We start from the raw sequence: 23,080 nt of genomic DNA on the forward strand, positions 1-23,080 counted from the left end.
AGAGATGAAACAAGGAGGCTACAGAGATTGGTTGGTGCCACGGGCTGGTGGGAAGGATGAGAATATACAATGGAAAACATTTTAAGACACAAACAAAGGCCAATTAAACCTAATCAGCTCATTCTCTTTTCAACAGACCAACTTTGTTCACACAAGCTAATAAAAAAAATTAAACAAAAAAAAGCACAAAGGCATATAAAATTATTCAAAATGAACTCAACCAATTAAAAACAAAATCTGGAAAAACTCTTACCAAATTATTCAAAATAAACTCAACCAGTTAAAAACAAAATCTGGAAAAACTCTTACCATAATTCCTCCCAGCCATTCTTCTCCACTCAATACATAGGGGAAAACTCCAAGGTCAGACCTAACCCGAGCTCGGTCAAGCAGACTTCCCAATGTAAGTAGTGAGGGGATTGTTGCAGCTTCTCCCTCCCACACTGAAGTGACCAGAGTCAGAGTTCAGTCGGCCAACACGGGTGAAAAGCTGTCAGCAGGCTCAGCAACTCTGCCTTTGTAGCTGGAAAACTTGAACCTGCTTACATGAGTATAGAGAACTCTCAACAGTTCCCTGGTAAATCCCACCCATCAAACTGCCCACTTCTGAGCAACTTCCTAGGCCACGTCCATAGATCCCTCAAGGTTTCCGCGCAGGTCGATAGGGTTGTTAAGAAGGCGTATGGAGCATTGGCCTTCATTAGTTCAGGTATTGAGTTCAAGAGCCGCAAGGAAATGTTGCAGCTCTATAGAACTCTGGTTAGACCACACTTGGAGTATTGTGTTCAGTTCTGGTCGCCTCATTATAAGAAGGACGTGGAGGTTTTAGGGAGGGTGCAGAGGAGACTTACCAAGATGCTGCCTGGATTGGAGACCATGGCTTATGAGGATAGGTTGAGTGAGCTAGGGCTTTTCTCTTTGGAGAGGAGGAGGATGAGAGGTGACTTGATAGAGGTCTACAAGATGATAAGAGGCATAGATCAAGTGGACAGCCAGAGACTTTTTCCCAGGGTGAAAATGGCTAACATGAAGGGGCATAATTTTAAGGTGATTGGAGGAAGGTATAGGGGCGATGTTGGCACCGGAAGTGTGGCGACACTTCTGAGCTGTCCCTAGAACACTCAATGCAATTTCACTGTGTGTTTTGATGTACATGTGACTAAGAAAGATATCTTATGTCAGAGGCAAGTTTTTTTTTACACAGAGAATGGTGGGTGTGTGGAACGCACTGATGGCAGAGGTTGTGGAGGCAGATACATTAGGGACATTTAAGAGACTCTTAGATAAACACATGAATGATAGAGAAATGGAGGGCTATGTGGGAGGGAAGGGTTAGATAGATCTTACAGCAGGATAAAATGTTGGCTCAACATCGTGGGCCAAAGGGCCTGTACTGTACTGTATTGTCATGTTCTATATATTCTATATGTAACTTAACAGAGGGCCCATTGAGGGAAATGTGTTCCTTTTCTACATTCAAGTATCTTGGATTTGTCCCTTTGCATGCAAACTTGCAAAGAGTGGTCGGATTTATTTTGATATGTCCCTTCATAATCACAACATCACCTTTGATCCAACACGAAGAGGAACCCTACTCGGATCCAGGCTAAACCACCTGATCTCAACCTGGTGACTTGCTGCTGTGCTCCACCTGCAGCATCGCTGAAGGCGTCGCACAACTTTGTATCTTTATCCGTTTCTATCAGAGTCTGGAGGTGCAGTCTGCCATTGGCACTGTGCGATCTCCCAACACATCAGTGATGCAGTTGAAGCCACCTGCCAGAACGTCCGGCTGGGATGTCACCAGCAGTGGTGGGAGCTGTTGGAAGATGGCCAGCCACTCGCTCTGCATGGGCGAGGAGGACACATTGATAAGAGTTAGCTGGAGCGGAGTATTATGGTATGTTATGTCCATCAGAAGGAGACATCCACCAACCAGTTCTTTGACTTCGGTGACTGAGAAGTTGCCTCCCCATAGCAAGATATCCAGGCTGGAATCGTTACCCCACAACCATACAGACAAACCTGACCCAGCATGTATTGCCCTTGATTTGACTGTTTTGTTGAGGCACTTTAGAAGCAGGTACATTAGTCTGGTAGATTTCCTTCCCTAAAGGACATAAATCAACCTGTTTGGTCTTTACAACAGTCCAGTTGTTTTGGGATTACCCATGGCGATCTATAATTCCAGATTTACTTAAGAATTGAATTTTTCCCCCAGTTGCCATGGTGGAGAATTGAACGACATCTCAGGTGGATTGGTCCAGACCTCTGTATTATTAATTAGCAACATAGCCACACTGCTACCATATCACTGAATCACCCTCCACAGGAGAAAACTATGTCTGTTGCACCTGTGATGGCTCTTTGAAAGAGTTATCCAATTAGTTCCACTCTCTTTCATTTTCTTCATAGCCCTGTAATTATGCTTTCCTTTTAAAGTATTTATTCAATTTCTTTTTGGAAATGACTGTTAAATCTATTTATGCAATGTTTTTTTGGATGGTAACAATTTGCTGGTTAAAATGAAGAAGAAATCTTCCATTACCCTTCAGGCTATTTTTGATATACCTTAAATCTATGTCCAAAAACAAGTGCTAAAATCTAAACTAAAATGCAGAATACTAGAAATACTCAACATGCCAGGCAGCATTTGTGGGGCGGGAGACAGAGTTAATGTTTCTGATTGATCACCTTTCATTCAGACTGGCAAAGTAGTTCCCATTATTTCTCTCTCCACGGATGCTGCCTGATCTGCTGAGTACTGCCAGTATCTGCTGCTTTGTTTGAAGTCCCTGTGCTTTGGATCCTGACCAACCTGCCAGAAAAGCAGTATTACTAACTCAATGTAACTGTACTGAGTAATGAATTGACCTGTACGAACGGTATGCAAGACAAGTTTTTCTCTGTACCTCGGTACAAGTGACAATAATAAACCAACACCAAAACTTTGCCCATCTACACAACCAAAAACCTTCATATAGTTTTAAAACAAAAGCAAAAAAGAATTTGGAAATATTCTGCAGGTCAAGCAGCATCTGCGGAGAGAGAAACTGAATTAACATTTCAGCTGAAGATCATTCACAGTCAGAAATGAATTCCAACAGTTTTTTTTCCAAACGTTAACCTCTGTTGGATATTCTCCAAACTCTTTCTCCTCCAAGAACAACTACTCTGGTTTGTTTAAATATTCCATATAACCAAAGCCCCACATCAGGAGCATCACCCTGAGGTATCTCCTCTGCAAAGCTTTGGCATTTTTACGCCATTTCTTCGTTGTTTTAAAGGTCTATGGATCGTTGAAACTGAGCTTTCACATCGCATGTTTTCACACAGGCTGTCAATATTTTACAACATGCTTCCAAACCAGTCGCAAAGAAGCAAACAAGAACAAAAATGCTGGAAACACTCAGCAGGTCAGGCAGCAGCTGTGGAGAGAGATACAGAGGTAAGATTCCAGGTCGAAGACCCTCCGAACTGAACACGCTGAACATTGCCTGGTTTTGTCTCAGATTTCCAACATCTGCGGGGTTTTATTTCTCTCCCGATTTGCAAATCGCTGCAAAATCTGCAGAAATGCAATCCCAGACTTAAAAGGAAAACATAAAATGTTCGTCAGATGAGGCAGCATCTGCAAAAGGCGAGGTACGGTTAGCATTCACTTTTTTTTATTTCAATTGTTTTTCTAATACTTCTTTACTTCAAAAACCAAGAGAAAAAAAGATCTTGGGATGCCGTGTATTAGTAAAATGTTCAGCACGTTTTTGTTTCCTTTGCTAACAGATCAAACACACGGAATCGGCGTGCTAAGAAGCGGTGAACAAATTCATGCAAATGATACCTGATTAATTCCTCTGCACCAGAGAACCGGATTTTGCGGCACTATATTCTCTAAAGGGTGGATCGGCTCCCTTTAACTACAAATTGGAGTCTTGCGTGGTCTGCAATTAACCTGAGAGTGGCGACTCTTGTACACCCGGTCTCCCAACACCTCTGCGCCTTGCATATTCCAGCGTCGCCTGCACTGTAACCCATCCCCGCCACAGACAACAGCAGCCGGCAGGAGTGTATCTTGAAATGAACACGGTGTCATTTCAAAGCTGACTTTGAATTCTCAAATTAACTGTTCTGGCTGCCCGATAAGTACCGACTTTCGCCTCATCCTGCGTGAGGTGGAAGGAAACTTTTCTCACGCGTTTTGTTCTGAAAACTGCAGCGGCTACCCCCCTTTTTGTTCCCGATCACGGACTGATCAGTTCTCTGCCAGCCGCCTGACTTCAGAGCACCGAGTGCATCCGCAGATTCTATCCGGCGGAGAAAGTGCAACGTCGGCGGAATTGGGACAGGGGGCCGGGTGTAACAGACCACATGGACGGGAGGTGCAATGCCGACAGATCCAATGGTTTTAAGCAGCCACGGTGCGATTTTGAGCCTGATTCTATCTGACTAGCTGCCATTTATTTATTCCAGGAGCACACAAGTCCTAACTTTCCATCCCTTCTCTCTCTCTCTGCACCTTTTGAATCAATCTGATGTCGACACAATTGTCTTCCATACATATATACACACACAGCCCTAAACCTTATCTATACCTATAACTCTATATGGCCAACTATAATGTACCTGTATCAATAGCTGCCTTTCTAGCTGTGGTTCTGTCTCTCCCCAGATCTCTGGCCCTCCGTCCACCGACCTCTCTCCCTGCCTTCCCATCACTTTGTCCAAGTACAGATACTCCTACTGACCCGACTCCCTGCCGGAGTGTGAAGCCGATGCGCCGCCCCGCCGCGGAAGGATATTCTGGCAGAGGATGGCATGCGATATAGTTCACTGTGGCAGCGTTTCCAGCACCAGTTTCAGGAAAGGTTCTGGCAGACGAGCAAGCGGCTCTGTGCGAGTCTCCGGGACCTGTCTGCGCGCAACAAGGCCAGCTCCTGAGAAAATGACCTTCGCCTCGCTCTACCTAATCGGATTGTTCATCTGCATTGGGGAAGGTAGGAGATGGAGAGTGTTCATAAATAATACTAAATAGCAAGGTAGAAGCGTTGACTGCAATGCAGTGTGAGATTGGGATTGAACACCAGGACAGATTGTAGAGAAGAGGATGCACACTGAAGAGTTGTTTGAAATCTCGTTTTTGGCTAAACTGGCGGCGAGGTGTGTGTCGGTGTTATCCGCTGCTATTGTGACAGATGTTGGTGGTTTGAGAAGGGTGCTGTTGCAGATGTGTTTGTGTATTGGGCGCTGATTCCGGAGGCAGTGAAGTGTAAGAGTGGAGTTCCTCTAACTTTCCATGCTGCACGTCCTCATTAAGAATTTAAACCAGGACCGTTTAGCAGAGCCCTGTTAATTGCCCATTAACGTAAATCGCTGGTACAAGCAGGGATTCCGAAGAGTTTGTACATCACGTGTATTTTTGGGGGTGGGGGGGGGGTGTCCCTCATATTGGAGAGATCTGAGACGAAGGTATCAGATTCCCCGTGCCCCGAGCTTTAACGACTATATTTCCAGCACTTTCATTTTTGCAATTATGGGATGTAATTGTTACCCTGTGTGCGGACTGGACTCTTGACATGGTCGTTCTGGAACACTTGAGGTACCCAAGTTTATTCCCCCACGTCACCTGAATCGAATTGAGACACAGCCTCCAGTACCTCACTGCAGATTAACTCGCAGGTGACGGCGGCGGATTAAACAGTTTTCACCCTAATGAGAGCTTAAACTGTGCGCGCCTGTTTGTAATTGAGCAAAGCGAGTAGAACTGAAACGTCTCCGAGCGGAGAGAGCTGTTAGCCCGAAGAGTGATGCTGCGTTCAGAAGGGGGCGATGCGGAGCTGTAAGATCCCATGAAAAGTCGCCTCCAAACGTGCGTTACATTCAGAAGGAAACTAACTCCGAACTGTCACCTTATTCTCATCGTACACCGGGGGACGCGGGTCTACCAGGGCAAGGGGGCGAGTCCTGCCGGGAAGCGATTGTTGAGACACTAAAGGAAAGGGCGTTCTATCCATTCTTACTGTCTACCGCTCCTCGATCTCCTGATTAATACTGATAAGACTTTATTACTGAAACAATCTCCGTTGGCAGTTGCTTCTAATCAATACGATCTTTCCCTGACACACTACCCTTGTTAATATGCCGTTAGTGTTATTTATCTTTATAATAAAGAACAGTATCAGGAGAACTGTGTCGACATTGTCCCGTTGCCCACTTAATTGAAAAGTAATGGCCTATTAGCGAGGAGGCTGTGTGGCAGACATAAACGGTCCCATGGTGAAACTCTGCGGAGCAATGTAGAAACAACCTTGTAGGGTTAACAGACTGTGAAAGTCAAACTGTTGCATGGCGTGCTAGAAATGGTGCGCTGCGTTCCCTGGAAATGTCTGGGAAGGGGTGGTAGGGGGTTAAGAAAGAAGTCGCAGAGCCACTAACCTGGGTCCGGATGAACGCGCACTCTGCGTAAATGGACAACCAAAGGAGGAGGGGGGGGGGGTGAGAGAAAAATTGAAGAATTTGGACTGCATGAGCTAACGGGTTGTTTGTAAATCTCCCACCCAGCCTTGCTCCTGAGAAATCGGTCTGCAGCTTGGTTTCCCCCTCCCAACTCTCCCGCCACACAGCCCAGTGATCCTGGGGTCTCAACTCTTAAGTTCGAAGACTGGAGGTAGTACCGTGCCGAAGATGCCCACATGTGCGGTGAATGTGTTTCCGAGGGGGAGCGTCCATGTGCGTGCATAGAATAACACCTGAAGCCACAAAGTGCTGGCTCCAGTTTTAAAAACACTCGCCCGAACTGTTCCTGTGGAAGTTTAACCCCACAACCGCCGTCTTCACGGCCAATTGAGGCAGCAGGATAAATATTAGATAGCTTTACACCACGTCGCTTGTAAAATGTCACTAGCATTCCCTTAACATCGATTGAACATTCTAAAGTTACGAATAACCTTAAATACAAGGCAGACCCCAAGCCGATGTGATTAGTGAGCGCGTATCCCTTGCACTTTCGTGGGTGATCGACGGAGAGGGGGTCTTGATGACGGCGGGTGGGTTTTAAAATGGGGAAGCCAATCGCTGAGATGTGAGCCGATTTTTGTTTCCCCGATTTCCGCAGTATTTAATATATTGCGGTACAAAAATCAACATTTCGCCCACCGCCAGTCCTCGGCGCAACTGAAATCCCTCCTTAACTAAGCGTAATGGTTCTTCCTTGCAAGTAATCTATTGGGACTCGCGAAGGGTCGGAGGTCTCGTAGCAAAGAGACTGCGGTTGGCCGCCCTTCCACTTCGGGATTAAGGAGGATAGAACGCATCTTGACAATTGTGATTGGAAATGATTCCCTTGGATGGTCGGGGATAAAGATTGAGCCGTGGTGGGAAATGAGGACGAGTTGTCCATTGCTAATTGGGTCGGGGCTATTGATTCTATGAGAGATGTTAAGGAGGAGCTGTGATGATTATTGATAGGTGGGGAGGGAGATTTTTGGTGGGATTAGGAGGGAGAAAAAATGATTAGCCTGAAAGATGTCCAGAGTCGGAATGAATCCTGAACAGGGTTCACATTTGCCAGAAATTGGTCTATCTTTGAATTCGGCTGTCCAAGATTAACCTGGAGAGAATGGTTTCAAATGGTTAATTGTCCCCTTTCGAAACTACTTAACTGTCTACTGAGGGAAGCAAGCAAGAGTTAAAACCCAACCGCTATTAAAACTGCTTCAAGATGAAACGCGTTTCATTCACACAGATGGTTTAATTAAATGGTCAAGAGCCGGTAACGTTTCATTATGGGATATAATTGAAATAAGCAGCACGTACGTATCTGACTATTTGGGAGGTAAAATATGTCAGTAAATATTTCTGTAGTTGGGGAATATTTAGAAATTAGTTCGTAAATCATCTGAGCTTGTTCCCTAGTAGATTTTTCTTTTCTCTCTCATTTGAAGGAGATTGTTTTATTTCGATCTGTTGCTGGACGAGTGGGCGAGGTTTGGAATGATACCGTGACTTCTTGTGAACTTGGCGATTTTTTTTTTGGATGGGGAGGGATCAACTGGTTTTCAATGTTCCTGCAATGTGACCTATATACCCTGACTTGCATTTCTTAATTCAACCAATTTTCAAAACCCTAAAATTAACGTCTGGCAATTAAGGTTGACATTGGTGTAGTAGTGAAAATACTAGGCTTGAGTGATTCCACTCTTGCTATACACTAGCTTTGTCCCTTGTGTGGAACAGGACTTAAAATGTTAAATTTTATTAATCAAAGTGGTTACCATATCAGTCTCTCTGAAGCTTGACTTTTCATTAGTTTTGGTTAACACTTTAACTGTTTTGGAAGTGTTTCTAATCTAAAGGCCAGTTGTGCAATGATATAAAATGATGAATATCCTTCTGCAATTATAGTCTCCACCTTCTTTCCCCCCCCCCCCCGCAAAAAAATGAATGTGATAGTGTTGCTTTAATTTTCTTTCCAGTATGTATTCCTACACAACACTTGCCACCTATGGATCCATGGTCTATTCTCCACTCACTGTTTCATCATTGGAACCAGCTTTGATAATGTTTAGTTTGCTGATATTTTCCCCCAAATGTATTGAGGTTTGCTGAGCCTCTTGTCTCTTGAAGCCCGTCTCTGGTCTTTTACAACCTTGGGACTCACTATTCAAATACTAGAGGTGGGAAGCAGCTGGACTGTCCAATCAGTGGCTAATTCTGATTTGTATTCTGGTGCATGATGTACAGAAGCAGGTTCATCTATACTTGTATAGACTTGAGAACAAAATATCCTTTGAATATTTACTAAATGGAAAAACTCTCAAAATTATTGTCGTAATATGATACATATCCACTGAACAGCTTGGACACCTCCTGAATGTCGCATTAATAACTAAAATGTTTCATGGCAGGCAGTGGTTTATTACTTTAATGGCATCAAGTGTCTAAAGGTTTTGCACCAATTATCATTGGCCTCTTCTTTCAAGCAACAATATTTTGATCAGATAATGAGGGGTGATGAAGTTTAGATTGCTCTTGCCACTGCTTACCTATGGGTGCCTTAGTACAATTTGCAAGGAACATTTTTTTTGTATCTTTTGCAATGAGTTCAAACAACTCCTTGGTTATTATTTTCCACCATATTGTACATGAACTGTCTCTTCTATCCGAAGTGGGAGCAAATGTCATGTCCACGGTTACTTGCATAATGCTCTTTAATACATGGTGTACCTAATAAGTTTATATGAAATCTAAGCAAAGTAAGCACTACACAAGTTCTTGTGTTAATTTTGTTTTTGGTCATGTACATGTATATTAAAAGCATTAACATTTATCTAGTCATTCATGCATTCCATCTTTGGCACACGTATATAGGTTTCCCCGAATCTCATCTCATATATATAGAACTGTTGCAGCAAACATTTTGGCAGCACATCCTGATGCAAACTGCACTCAACAGATACTCTATCAAGCAAGCATCACCATATCCTGCTTGCAATAAAATGGAAACGGGCTATGGACAGCATGTCAAATTGCATCTTCAAGAGAAATGCTTTTCTCCAAAACCGAATTGTGATGGAACCACTGCTACTTTCCCAAGGTGTGAGCCTGACAATAACTCACAGCTGAAATATTAACAGTCTACTTTCAGACCTGGTGTTTTCTATTTTTGTTCTACTGCTTTGACAAAGCACTATTTGTGACTTCTACAAATGCCTCTCTCTGTTATAACTTGCTGGAGGTTGTGGGGCAGGAAGCATGAACCACTTTCATTTTCCTGAAGTATCTTCTCCTTGTACAACTACCAAGTATTGTACCTAAATCTGTATGGGTGCAGTACAGTACTGACACTGCTGCATTTAGAAGTGCATTCTAAAATCTGCACTCCCAGATGGCTCTCAAAGAGTAACTTTTTTTTCATGATATTCTTAGTTTTTGCTCTTCAACCAAATGAAAGTTTTGTATTTAACCCTTTTCTAGAATCTTGCTGTGCCTATCTTATGACTGTAGCTCCTCTATTACATTTTAGAAATACTTAATTGTCTGTAACTTGTTTGGATCATCCCAAAACAATAGTGGAATCAGCATTATTTTCTGCCTTAATGTTGAGGTGGACAAATACAGGATATGCTGTCGTTAACTCTCTCTCCACCCTCCCCTCTCCCTTTTTTATATGGGAAATATTGTTGCATTTGCCGGTCTCCCAGAAGCTACTGAGTCACGGGTGCTGAGTTAGCTGATGTTTGGATATTATAATTAACAGCTTCTCCACTTGGCTTGGAGAGGGGACGATCGTTCAGCTGAGGTTGTTTTTAAAATAATTGACAAAAACGCTGGCAAGAAATGGAAGACTTTTACTTTCCATTTTGGGCCACTGTAACTTGTCTGAAAGTAATAATAGAATGCAATTGTAACTTTCTGAGGTGAATTGAATACTTAATGTTCTTATTCCATAACTTGCAGAGGAGAGAATGGGACGCCTTTCAAAAAGCCAGCTTAGGTGTGATGGGTTGAATTCTCCCCTCCTTTCTATGCAGTACCTTGTTTCCTTTAAAGTGTCTGTGCCACTGGTGATTTTTTTTTGTTCTTGAAGGTGGGCTGATAACTATCAAATGGCTACAATTCATGTGTTTTGGGGGGGGGGGATCTTAACAGGACTGAGGATCACTGATTCTTTTTTTTCTATCAAATGGCTACAATTCATGTGTTTGGGGGGGGATCTTAACAGGACTGAGGATCACTGATTCTTTTTTTACTATCAAATGGCTACAATTCATGTGTTTGGGGGGGATCTTAACAGGACTGAGGATCACTGATTCTTTTTTCTATCAAATGGCTACAATTCATGTGTTTGGGGGGGATCTTAACAGGACTGAGGATCACTGATTCTTTTTTCTATCAAATGGCTACAATTCATGTGTTTGGGGGGGATCTTAACAGGACTGAGGATCACTGATTCTTTTTTTTTCTATCAAATGGCTACAATTCATGTGTTTTGGGGGGGGGGATCTTAACAGGACTGAGGATCACTGATTCTTTTTTTTCTATCAAATGGCTACAATTCATGTGTTTGGGGGGGATCTTAACAGGACTGAGGATCACTGATTCTTTTTTTTCTATCAAATGGCTACAATTCATGTGTTTGGGGGGGATCTTAACAGGACTGAGGATCACTGATTCTTTTTTTTCTATCAAATGGCTACAATTCATGTGTTTGGGGGGGATCTTAACAGGACTGAGGATCACTGATTCTTTTTTTTCTATCAAATGGCTACAATTCATGTGTTTGGGGGGGATCTTAACAGGACTGAGGATCACTGATTCTTTTTTTTCTATCAAATGGCTACAATTCATGTGTTTGGGGGGGATCTTAACAGGACTGAGGATCACTGATTCTTTTTTTTCTATCAAATGGCTACAATTCATGTGTTTGGGGGGGATCTTAACAGGACTGAGGATCACTGATTCTTTTTTTTCTATCAAATGGCTACAATTCATGTGTTTGGGGGGGATCTTAACAGGACTGAGGATCACTGATTCTTTTTTTTTCTATCAAATGGCTACAATTCATGTGTTTTGGGGGGGGGGATCTTAACAGGACTGAGGATCACTGATTCTTTTTTTCTTCTAGATCGGGATAATTATTCTGGGAGGGAGTGGTGAGAATGGAGTGCCTTTGGTACCTGATGACTTTTTCTTCCAGGGCGGATGTTGTGGGTTTAGTTACAACATTTGGCGCATTGCTGCAGTGCATGTTGTAGATGGTGGACGGTGCAGTCAAGGTGCACTAGTTGTGTGACTTGGATTTTTATGATTCTGATGACCACCAATGATGCCAATGCTCAGTCCCTGCACTGGAAGTGAGCACGTTTTTAATATTATGCTCATTGTGGTGAGCCTAATCCTTTTGAAATAACTTTCACTACCGGCAATAAAGTTTTATGAGGGGAATAATATAAAGATTGTTATCTAATCTGATTTTAAGTGCCAATTATTGTCATTGTGATGGTATTTAAATTTGGCCTGCTCCATATTGTTTTCAGAATACGCACATGCTGAAAGACTGCTACCTCCTTCATTGTTCAGTTCTGTGTCCATTGCTATTTGTTCTAATGGAGATGCCATGCATAGGAATTTGCTTTTGGAGGGGCACATTAAACAGTTGTACTACATACGTGTGCATGCATTCCTGAAGTGCATAATGATTATGATTTCCAGTAATGAAAATTGTTCTTGGCCAAGAATCTGTTTTGAATGGCAGCAAGTAACAAAAAGTGAATAGTTCATTGGTTAGAACAATTTCTACATCCTTCCACCCATCTATGGAGCACATCACCTCACAAGCCATCCACCCAACTGTCCTGTTGGGGGGGCACCTGCCCCATCTGTGGAAGAGCTTGTGGTTCTTGGAAGCAAGTCCCTTGGGGTTAAGGATGACAGCCTAAGAAGAAATATACTGTGGAACGGATATAAATCAGATAATGGGGACTGGCGTGAAATGGACTGTAATAAACATAAGCGGCTAGTCTCTGGGCAACTCAATTCAACGAAAATAGCATTGAGACATTCATAAATTAACTTCCAGGACAGAATGGTTTGGGGCGGAACCAGTCAACAAATGAGCCATCATTTTAGATCTTCTCGTGTGCGGTGAGATGGAATTAATTAATGATCTCAATCTTGTGGAGGATCATTTGAGATGAGCGATCATAAAATTTGAATTTCACGTTGAGTCTGAGGAACATGTCTGAAACTTAAACTGAAAGGCAATCAGAAAGGAACGAAAGCAAAACGGAGACACAAATTCTGCAGATGGAAAGTTGGCTAAAATAGACTGGGGGAAATGGATTGCAAGACTGGATAAGCAGTTCAGGGGATGTTTCATACTTAACAAAGAAGTATGCCACTGAGGAAATAAGAACTCTGCAAAATGGCTGATTTAAAGAGTGTTATCACATTGAGGGGAAATGAATATAATAATATAAAGATTGTTAATTTCTAAAATGTTCCCAAAGGATGATGAAGGAAATTAATGGAGGGAGATAATGATTGAGAATAACAAAGCTTTTACAAAGTATATTTAAGAGAGTAGACAGAGTAAATGTTCATCCATTGGATGATGAGAGGCGAATTAGTAATTTGGAAGGTGGGGGAAGGAAAAGAAGAGAAAAGAATATAGTAGATACTTGAATGAATTGTTGTCTTCTGCTATGACAACTGCGGAAGCATCCCAAGTTTATATTCCTCTCTTTCCCATTTGGGGGGGAGAGAGAGGAATATAAACAATTTCCAAGTTCAAAATGCTGAACACACTAAGGGAATTGAAGGCTAGCAAGTTCACTGGATCCCATCCCAGGACATTAAAAGAAGTGGTTGTGATCTTCCAAAATGCCCCGGATTCTGGAAGGGTCTCAACGGAATGGAAAATGGAAATACAATGTATGTATCAAGAAAGGAAACAAAGTATGATGCTTCAGGCTACTTAGCCTAACATCTGTCATTGGGGGGAAATGTTGAAATCAATTATAGAAAGAAGCTGTAGCAAGACCTTTGGAAATTGAAAATATGAGCAAGCAGAGTGAACACGTTTTATGAAGGGGATATTGTTTGACAAATTCAGACTTCAAGGATATAATCAGCAGGATAGATAAAAGCAAACTGGATTTCTAGAAAACATATGGTAAGGTACCACGCATGGTTAGAACTTGTGGCTGGGAGGTGATGTATTAGCACGGATAGCTGAGTAACAGTAAATGGGTTGCTTTCAATTTGGCAAGCTGTAACACAAGGTACCAGAGGGATCAATGCTGGGTCCTCGATGATTTACAATCTAGACTAGTGACTTGGATGAAGAGATGGAATATTCTGAAACCAAATCTGCTGGTGATGCAAAGATGTATGGCGAGAGAGAGCTGTGAACAATTGTGGAGTCTGCAAAGGAATATGGATGGGTCAAGTGAGTGTGCAAAAGTTTGGCAGATGAGTGAAATGTGGGGAAATCTGAAGTTGTACATCTTGCTATGAAAGCTAAACTGGCACTTCACTGCCTAGATGGAGGGAGACTGCAGTATGTTGCAGTACCAGGGTTCTTGTTTTCCTCTTTCATGAAACCTGGTCAGTGTGCAGATGCAGCAAGCAATTAATAAAGCAAATGGAATATATTGGGTTTGGGGTGGGGGGGGGAGGAGGAGTAGAGGAGTATAATTAAGCCTTGCTACTATGGTACAGTGTTGAGACAGTCTCTGTAGCATTGATGTTATCTTGGTCTCGATGCAAAGTTATAATTTGTAGGTAGTTCAAATGAGCCTCACTACAATGATGTCTGGGACAAGGAAAGGTTGAGCAGTTTGGACCTATGTTCGTCAGCATGTAGAAGAATGTGGTGATCTTATTGAAAAATTGTGGAGGTGGATGCTGAGAGATTTCCTCTCTGGAATCTAAAATTTAGCAGATACAGAGAAAATTATTCTGCAACTGTTCAAAATTGAGATAAGAACCTTCTTTTGAAGGTTGGGAATTCTCTGCCTCTCCTGGGAGCAATAGAGGTGCACTCATCAAATGTATGCAAGCGTGAGATAGATTTTTCTTTTGGCCTGCAAGGTACTAGAAGGTTACAAGCAGGAAAATGAAGCTGAGGCCAACATCAGAAGCCATGATCTTATTGAACGGTGGAATGGATTCTGGGTCACAGGGTCAACTTCTGCTATTTCTTGAGTTTTTGCCCCTAACAGAAGCCTCTGAGTACAACCATGGACTCGAGCCTTGTCGGTCAAGTGGTTGAATTGTTCAGCAATGTTACCTTCATTTCCACGATAAGGGTTTGTTTGCCATTCTAATGGGATTTGATAATGCTTCCTCTAAATGTAATGAGTTTGGAATAGTTTCAATTGGGTTTCTGGTGTGCATTGACTTGCTGCCTGTATTTCAGAACTAATTGGTGCAAAATTGGCAGCAGCCTCTCTGTTTAGCTTAACAAAAATACAACAAGGAAAACTGGAGAGAACTGTAGTGAGAGATGTGCTTTAGAAGTTGGAGCAGGAATGTTGTCCAAGAGAATGGGTAACCCCGCATACTGTGTACGTACAGGCTCCACTTGTCCTTGGACAACTAAATGTTCACTAGATGAGCAAAGAGTACATGTGATCTTGTGGGGATTAAGGAATTCAGTAATGTGGAAGAATTGAGAAACAGATTTTTCTTGGAGCGAGAAAGGTTGAGGGAAGATTGTATAAGAAGTGTTCATTGTTTAGACTGGGTTTGGGAAAGTAATTAAAGAATCTGGTGGTCAAAGTATGAATAACTACAGCCAGATGATCAGATGAATACTATTTGCAAAAGGATCTGATATGGAGATTATTGTTACCAATGTTACAATTTTGATCAGAAGTAATGGTGAAAGCAGATCCAAAAGTCCCTTTTGAAAAGGGAATTGAATAAATCATTAAAGGACAAATATTTGTGGGGCTTTGGGAAAAGGGGCGGGGAAGTAGGATGAATCATTATAGCTCTTTCAAAGAGCTGCCACAGGCACAGTGGACTGGATGGCTGCCTTCTGTAATTCTGATTTTTGTAATTAACTCTGGTAGGTCCCATGTTCTGGACAACACCAATCCAGATCCCAGATTTAGCAGGAAGTGAATGCATTTAGAGCATCAGCAAAACCAAACCATGTCCTTGTCCACAGTGCAGTTGTATTGTGGGTACATTGCTGGATTAGCACCCAGAGACATTGATTTGGAGGTAGAGATTTAAATCTCTATCAAGGAAACTGAGGAATTTTGGTAATTCAGAATACAGAGGCCATTAATGACCATGTGACAGCAGGTTTATAGTTTCTCTTTTAATGTCACTTGGGGAAGCCAATTTGCTGTTCATTGTTCAAATCTTATCTAACATGTATGTGACTCTAGATTCCACCCTAGCAAAATGGTTGACTCGAAGATATCTTAGTCACATGTACATCGAAACATACAATGAAATGCATCTTTTTGCATAGTGTTCTGGGGGCAGCCCGCAAGTGTCGCCATGCTTCCGGTGCCAACATAGCATGCCCACAACTTCCTAATTCCTGCACATCTTTGGAATGTGGGAGGAAATGGGAGCACCTGGAGGAAACCCACACACACTGGGAGAACATACAAACTCCTCACAGACAGTAGCCAGAATTGAACCCGGGTCACTGGTGCCGTAAAGCATTACGCTAACCACTACGTTACCGTGCCTGTCCTGAATGGTACTCTGAGATGTTCCAGCAAGCTACTTGGTCCAAATGCAATCAGGATGTGCAATAAATGATGGCCTTGCTAGTAACGTGCAGGTTCAATTTAATAAATTAACAAGAAAAGAAAGTGGTTTATGGACACCTGAACCCAACTGAGATTCACTATCCAGTTGCCCAACTCTTCCACAGATGGTGACGTCAGTGAATGTACCTTTTTTGTTCCCAACTCAAGCACTGACTCGTATCTAATACAGCTAATGTAATTTGGCCTTTTGACATTCATGCCTTTTTTAAAAAGGTTGCACATTTCATAATGTCCACAAGACATTATTGAGGAGTCCAGTGTTTCTAGCCTTGTTGCTTGTAGGGGCTGCTAGTAGCCTGACACCTCACTGGATGTCTTAATATGGTACAGACTTGCTGCCATTGGTGTGAAATGGGGGCCACATACAGGTCCAGGCCAGAGAAAAGTCATCAGGTTTCCAAAGTTATGGAACATTAGTCAAGCAAATGAGGATCTACAACCCCAAACTTCAAAGCTACTTTTACTGACACACCTGCTTTTCATTTCCCATGGTTTTTACTCTTTTGGAAAAAGTTTTTTTTACTATGAAGCTCAGCATTTTTTTTTAAAAGGAAATATGTGCTTAAACAAGGTTCAGGGAATTGCATTTCTCTTGCAGTTGTTCCAATTAGATAGTTTAATTTGAATGGATCTCCAATACCAAGATCTCTTTAACTTAACAATCCATCTCTGCTCATAGCAGTTTTTTTGCCAGTGACACATGCTTCACTGTTCTGATTTGTACTAACAAAATGTCTTCAGGCTTTGGACATTGATATGCTGTCCTCCACCTGGAGAGGAATATAATTGCATGTGTAGCTTTGGAATTGGAAATTGGCATCAATCATGTAGTGTGTACAAAGAGTAATGTTGGGTTTCAAAATAAAGTGCAGCTTGAGCTTATAGTCTCTGCAAAGCCATTTTATTTAGTGTTCTGCTTCAGTGCTCTCTTTCATGGAGATTGAAGTGGGAGATGCTGGTGCTGAGGATGGAATACTTTGCTCATTCTGGGCACCCCAGTAGTATTGTCTGGGTCCAGTGCAGCACATAAGTGCAACATGCAGTTTCTCTGTGCACGATTCCAACAAGTCCCTGTAAACACCTAAAGAAAATAAATTTAATTTGCCCAAGATCGTTTAAATGCCCAAAATACTTGCGTGCCCCTGTCTGTATCAAGGGTGCTGAGATAGAGATGGTTGAGAGCTTCAACTTTCCAGGTGTAAAATATCACCAACAATTTGTCGTGGTTGCCACAGCCAAGAAAACGCACCAGGGTCTCTGCTCCCTCGGAAGGCTAAGGAAATTTGATGTCCCTGATGACCGTCACCATTTATTTTACAGTCATTGTATTCAGATACATCACAGCTTAGTATGGCAACTGCTCTGCCCAAGACAGCAAAAAATTGTGGAGAGTTGTGAACGCAGCACGGTCTATCACACAAACCTGCCTGCCCTCTGACTCTGACTACACTCTCTGCTGCCTCGGAAAGCAGTTAACGTAGTCTAGCTCACTATCAGACTCTTGAACAGTCCTCTTGCATGATGGTGAACACTTTAATCTCTCAGCCTACCTCGTTGTGGCCCTTGCACCTTAATTTCCTACCTGCACTGTACTTTCTCTGTCACACAAGATTCTGTTTTCCTTTTGTACTAGTGTATGAAATGATCTGTCTGGATGGCATGCAAACGAAACTTTTCACTATGTCTTGGTACGTGTGACAATAATAAAACAATTATAAATGTGTGGCTGAGAACCACATGAAAAACTGGGCCAGGTGACAGAATGCGTTGTTAGCTTCTGTTAGAGATGGAAAGGGTGTTAATGTATGGATGGCCACGTGTAAATAAATCTATTGCCTTCATGGTTGGTGAAGGAGCTGGGGATGGAAGAGAATGGAGTTGGAAGAAAGTTGAATTTGTGGAAAATTGTATGACTGCAGGAAGCTGGGGACTTGTCTCCCAAGATGCTATTTCTGAGTGTTTGAAGTGTGCACATCTCCTTGAATGGATACATGCACACCAACTGGAGCATGTGACCTAATGGTCATCTGAGTACAGGTGACCAGAATACCAGGGTATTCTGTGGTGGGGTGCCAGGACTGACACCTTTTGAAAGCCCTTATTGCATAATTTCTCCTTTGCCATTACGATTATACTTTTTGAACAGTGCATCTGAGTATTCATTACCTGCCAGTAGGTTCTCCCTGTGCTACACTTCAACAAGAAACCAAGGACTGTAGATGCTGGAATCTAGATGAAAAACATGATGATGCTGGAGGAACTCAGTAGGCCAGGCAGCATCAGCGGAGAAAAGCAAGCCATCAACATTTTGGGTCAGGACCCTTCAGGAGGCATTGACTGCCTGCAATTCTCTATGGATGTTGCCCGGCCTGCTGAGTTCCTCCAGCGTCATTGTGTTTTTCATCTACACTTCTATGCTTCACTGAAGGTGCACCAGCTTTGTTCTGAATATCATCTTGGCTTCCGAGTGGCCATAACCTGAAGAAAATGACATGCAATAGAAAGGACAGTCTGTTGCAGCTGTTTTTAAACCCACTGGGCCACAGCATCCAAACACACAACCTTTCCATAACTGAGGAAAAATCCAGCAACCCCTCTGACTACTGAGACAGCTGGTGTGGAGAGTCACCAACAATACATTTGGGAGGAGATATTTGGTGACATGAGACTGCAGATGCTGGAATGTGAGCAACAAACAATCTGCTGGAGCAACAAACAATCTAGACATGCTGCTCGACCCACTGAAGTCCTCCAGTAGTTTTTCTCCAGAGTCCAGCATCTACAGTCTCGTGTCTCCAGGATGCTGGAGGAACTCAGCGAATCAGGAAGCAAATGCAGAGGGAAATGGACAGTCAACATTTCAGATGGGATTTGTCCAGATGAAGGGTCTCCAAAAGTCAACTATCGAAGGAGATAGTTGGTGTTAGTTGATAACTGACTTGGGAAAAGTTAATTGGTCTTTCAGTGAAGGTCAGTGACCATTCAGCTGGCGTAAATTGTCCCATGGGCAACAGGGCTGTGGATGAGCATTCCTTGATAGAAGGTCAGCCAATGCTCCTTTGGTATACTGGAGCCTGTTGGTGAATAATGCAGGCATTGTTTCACTAAGTGAGTTGGGTGTTTTCTTTTAGATGGAAATGGGATATCTTGATGGTGCAGAGGTCGTCTGAACTTTGGACCTGGATCAAACATTTCTAGTTTGGTTTTGGACAGCAGTTGGGGAACTGGATGGAGTTGGGAGATCATGATCAGTTGTGGTAGACTGAAGTTAACTTTTGCTCTTCCCATTTGTAGAGTTAGATTAAATTTCTACTAATGGAGAGACTGGGAGATGAGCAGGAGCAAAGTGTCAGCAGCGTACAAGTGGGGCTGGATGTTACCTAGGCTAACTTTCACCTCCAGCCACATTGTCTCAACTGAGCTAATGGCCAAATCCAGAAAGGGCCACAGTCAAACAGGTCTAAATGACAGCAGGACCTTGGGTAATGAATATTCCCACATAACTACTTTGGAAACATTTGCACTTGTTATCGTTTGAAATGTAAGCAACTCTAATTGAAGGAGAACCTGAAAATTAACATGCCTTTGTTCTACTATCCCCATTGAGAGAATGGGTCACAGAGTAGACGCTCCAGCATAGTTGCCATGGTATCGCTGCAAGATCTTCCTCTGTTACTGGAATCAAAACTAAAGCACATTTTTTTTTGGAAGAGAATGTCTGGCACTGAAGGTTTCCACTAGTGCCTCTTTGACAAGTGTCCTTAGTCCTCTCTTGCTAGATGTGGGATGAAGTGTTCTAAGCTCTGCCTCGCTCCCTACAGATAGGACAATTGGCTCCACTGTTGCCATGTTGCTCTAAATCCTGCCCTTGTTCCCATATCTCCAAACCATCCATTAAAGAAAATCCTCCAGGTAATTTCCCACTCTGGAATACAGTTGCATAGTGGTTTAGTTACTAGAGTATCCATTACCCTGGTGACATCATCAGATGGACAAAAGAAGGCAAGGTGAAGAGTGCATTAGTGTTGTTGGGATAAGTTCTTAAAAGGCAGAACAAGTGATAAAGAACCTGGAAATGTGCAGCATGATTGATTAATCTTCTCATGAAGACTCCCATAGTTTGTAATGATTAGTTTGAGGGAGGAAAAATGGCTCCAAGGCCAGCATTTTAAAAATCTTAAAAGGACAATTGTGAGGGCATGAAAGCATAACCAGCAAATTAGGTTTAAAGGGTCGGTCAATCAAAATGCATTGCTGGACATTGAAGATAATCTTTCACAGAACACAGAATAGATGCATTCAATTAAGGAAAAAAAATCTGAATGGATAGTAAGTCTTTCACAATAAACTCAGTTATAGGCAGCTTTAAACTTCAAGATGAAGCATATAATTGTTGAAAGACGAGTGGTGGGCCAGAAGATATATTTTTTATATTTTAAAATGACTGAAAGATGAGAGATTCAGTGAACAAAGCTAGCCAGAAACAAAGTCCTAGATTTAAAGAGAAACGTTTAGTGCAGTGAGTCTATAGAATTAAATGAGGAGGAAATGGCAGATCAATCAAACAAGTATTTTTCATCAATCCTCACTGTAGAGAATAAAAATTCCATTCCTGAAAATGGAGAGAGATCAGGAACGGGAAGGGAGGAGTGATGCAGATAATTACAATCACCAGGAAACTGGTATTGTGTAGATGCTCAGGTGTATACTGACATCTCTGGGTCCTGGTGGAATTCATCCCAGGGCTTTTTAAAAAGAAAAGCATAGTGGGATCATTGGTTTTAACTTTCCACAATTCTCTCTATTTGGGGAAGGTTCCACTGGATTGGAAGATGGCAAATGTAGCTCCCTTATTCAAAAGCAGGAAACTATATGCCAGTTAATTGAACATATGCCAGTATGAGGGGAATGTGTTAGAGCTGCTAGTATTTAAAGAAATTTGCAAACTGAAATTTTTAAGGTAATTGGGCAAAGTCAAACATGATTTTGTGAAAGGGAGATAATGTTTGCCCAACTTATTGAGATTCTTTGAAGTAATGTGCTCTGGATAAAGGGGATGTGGTGGAACTATTAAGGTGTGCAGAGAAGAATATGGAGCTCAGGTTGTACCAAATGAGCTGAGAGCACTTTAAATGGTGGAGCAAGTTTGAGTGGTCAACTCAATTTGTATGTTTGAGAAGAAGTTGAATCCTGCCTCGATGGCTGGAACAGATACGTTCAAGTGATTAAGCAAATATGGAATTGAGCATCAATAATAGTAATCATTTGAACTGCTGGATTGTCAATAACAACCAATCTAGTTCACCATTGTCCTTTTTAGCCTGACTGTGACTTCAGACCTGCAAGTGGTTCTCTTGACTGTCTCTGGCCATTTTTGGATGAACAATGAATGCTTGCCTTCTAGTGATGTCAGTATTGAGTGAACCCATCTGTGCTCCAATTCTGTGTTCATAACATCACTTGAAAGATGTGTCCAATGTTCCACTGTTCTACATTGAGTAAATTGGAATGCAGGAGGGAGAGATGGTCAACAGTCCTCCACAGACCAACTGGTCAAGAAAATGGCCCTTTAATGGAAATGCTTCTGTTGTGTTTTCCCCTATCCCGCATGTGTGCACACAAGATGCTGCTCTCTTCTCTTACCCCATCACTCCTGATGAAGCCTGCTTGTCATACAATGGTGATTGCATATTGCCCCAAACATTTTGCCTATTTGTGTGGGATCCACTGTGCACAATTTGAAGTCTGCTCCATTCTCTCCATTTTTCTTTTTTGAGTTGCTCCAAGTTCTAGGAGGCTGAATGTGGTTTGTCTCTTCCCATTACCCAAGTCTACCAACATGCAATTTTAATGTGACCAGTTGTCAAACTCGATCAACATCTATTACACTTCAATTGAAGAGCCAAGGATATGATCGTGCTTTGCACTCAAAACTGATTTTCATCCTTTATAATTTAAAAAAAACGAATGGCTTCAATTTTTTTCATTGTAAAGATTTATTTTCTCTTTGTTTCCGCTGGTGAAGAATCTTGAAGGGGCACAGTTCTTGAACCAGTGGTTGCCAGTACATAGAGTAACCCAGTGAGTATTCAGTATGGCTTGTGCTTTTTTTCTCACTTGCCCTTTTCTCTTCCCCTTGCTGCTGGCACAATGTGCTCTGCCACCTTGCCAAGCAGCTGGCTGTAGTTGCCATTCCCAAGAATTTCAGGCTGCAAGTCTTGGCTGACTGTCCCATGAGGAGATATGCAAAGGCTGGACTTCCAGGGTTAAGTGAGCTTTATGACTGATGGTCATTGTGCATTCTCTCCACCACCAATTTTGTGGAGGATTAGTAGTAGTGATGAGATTTATCAAAACAATTTTCCATCTGTTGCTGAGCTTGGTCTTTGATAATGGCATGAAGTGGAGGGATCTGAAGTGACATCTTGCACCTTCAATAAAAAGTAAAATGAAGAATGACCTCTCTTTGTGCTGTGAGCACATGATGCTGCATGCGATGAGTAATTTCAGCCCTTGTACTATTGTAGAATCGTGGAAATGTGCAGCAGAGAAAAGCACCCTTTTGACCCACATTGTCCATGTCGACTTTGCCTACCTACGCTAGTTGCACTTGCCTGCATTAAGTCCGCATCACCCTAAGCCTTTCCTATCCAAGTACGTGTCCAAACACCTTTTGAATATTGTCATTGTATTTGCCTCCTCTGGCAGCTAGCCCCAGATATTCACCACCCTGTGTGTGTGTGTGTGTGTGGGGGGGGGGGGGGCGGTGGGAACTTGCCCCT

General features: G+C 42.4%; 1 protein-coding gene across 3 annotated transcripts in view; it reads left to right on the forward strand.

The window, feature by feature from the left end:
- The first annotated feature begins 4,850 nt into the window (after positions 1-4,850).
- Positions 4,851-23,080, forward strand: part of LOC127569802 (neural cell adhesion molecule 2-like) — a 1,233,142-nt gene continuing 1,214,912 nt past the window's right edge. For all 3 annotated transcript variants that reach the window (XM_052014709.1, XM_052014711.1, XM_052014712.1), the window contains exon 1: positions 4,851-4,994. In XM_052014709.1, the coding sequence (XP_051870669.1) occupies positions 4,943-4,994 (52 nt within the window). In that variant the 5' untranslated portion in view covers positions 4,851-4,942. The remainder of the gene's footprint in view (positions 4,995-23,080) is intronic.

Source organism: Pristis pectinata, chromosome 4, assembly GCF_009764475.1.
Source record: "Pristis pectinata isolate sPriPec2 chromosome 4, sPriPec2.1.pri, whole genome shotgun sequence".
Taxonomy (NCBI): domain Eukaryota; kingdom Metazoa; phylum Chordata; class Chondrichthyes; order Rhinopristiformes; family Pristidae; genus Pristis; species Pristis pectinata.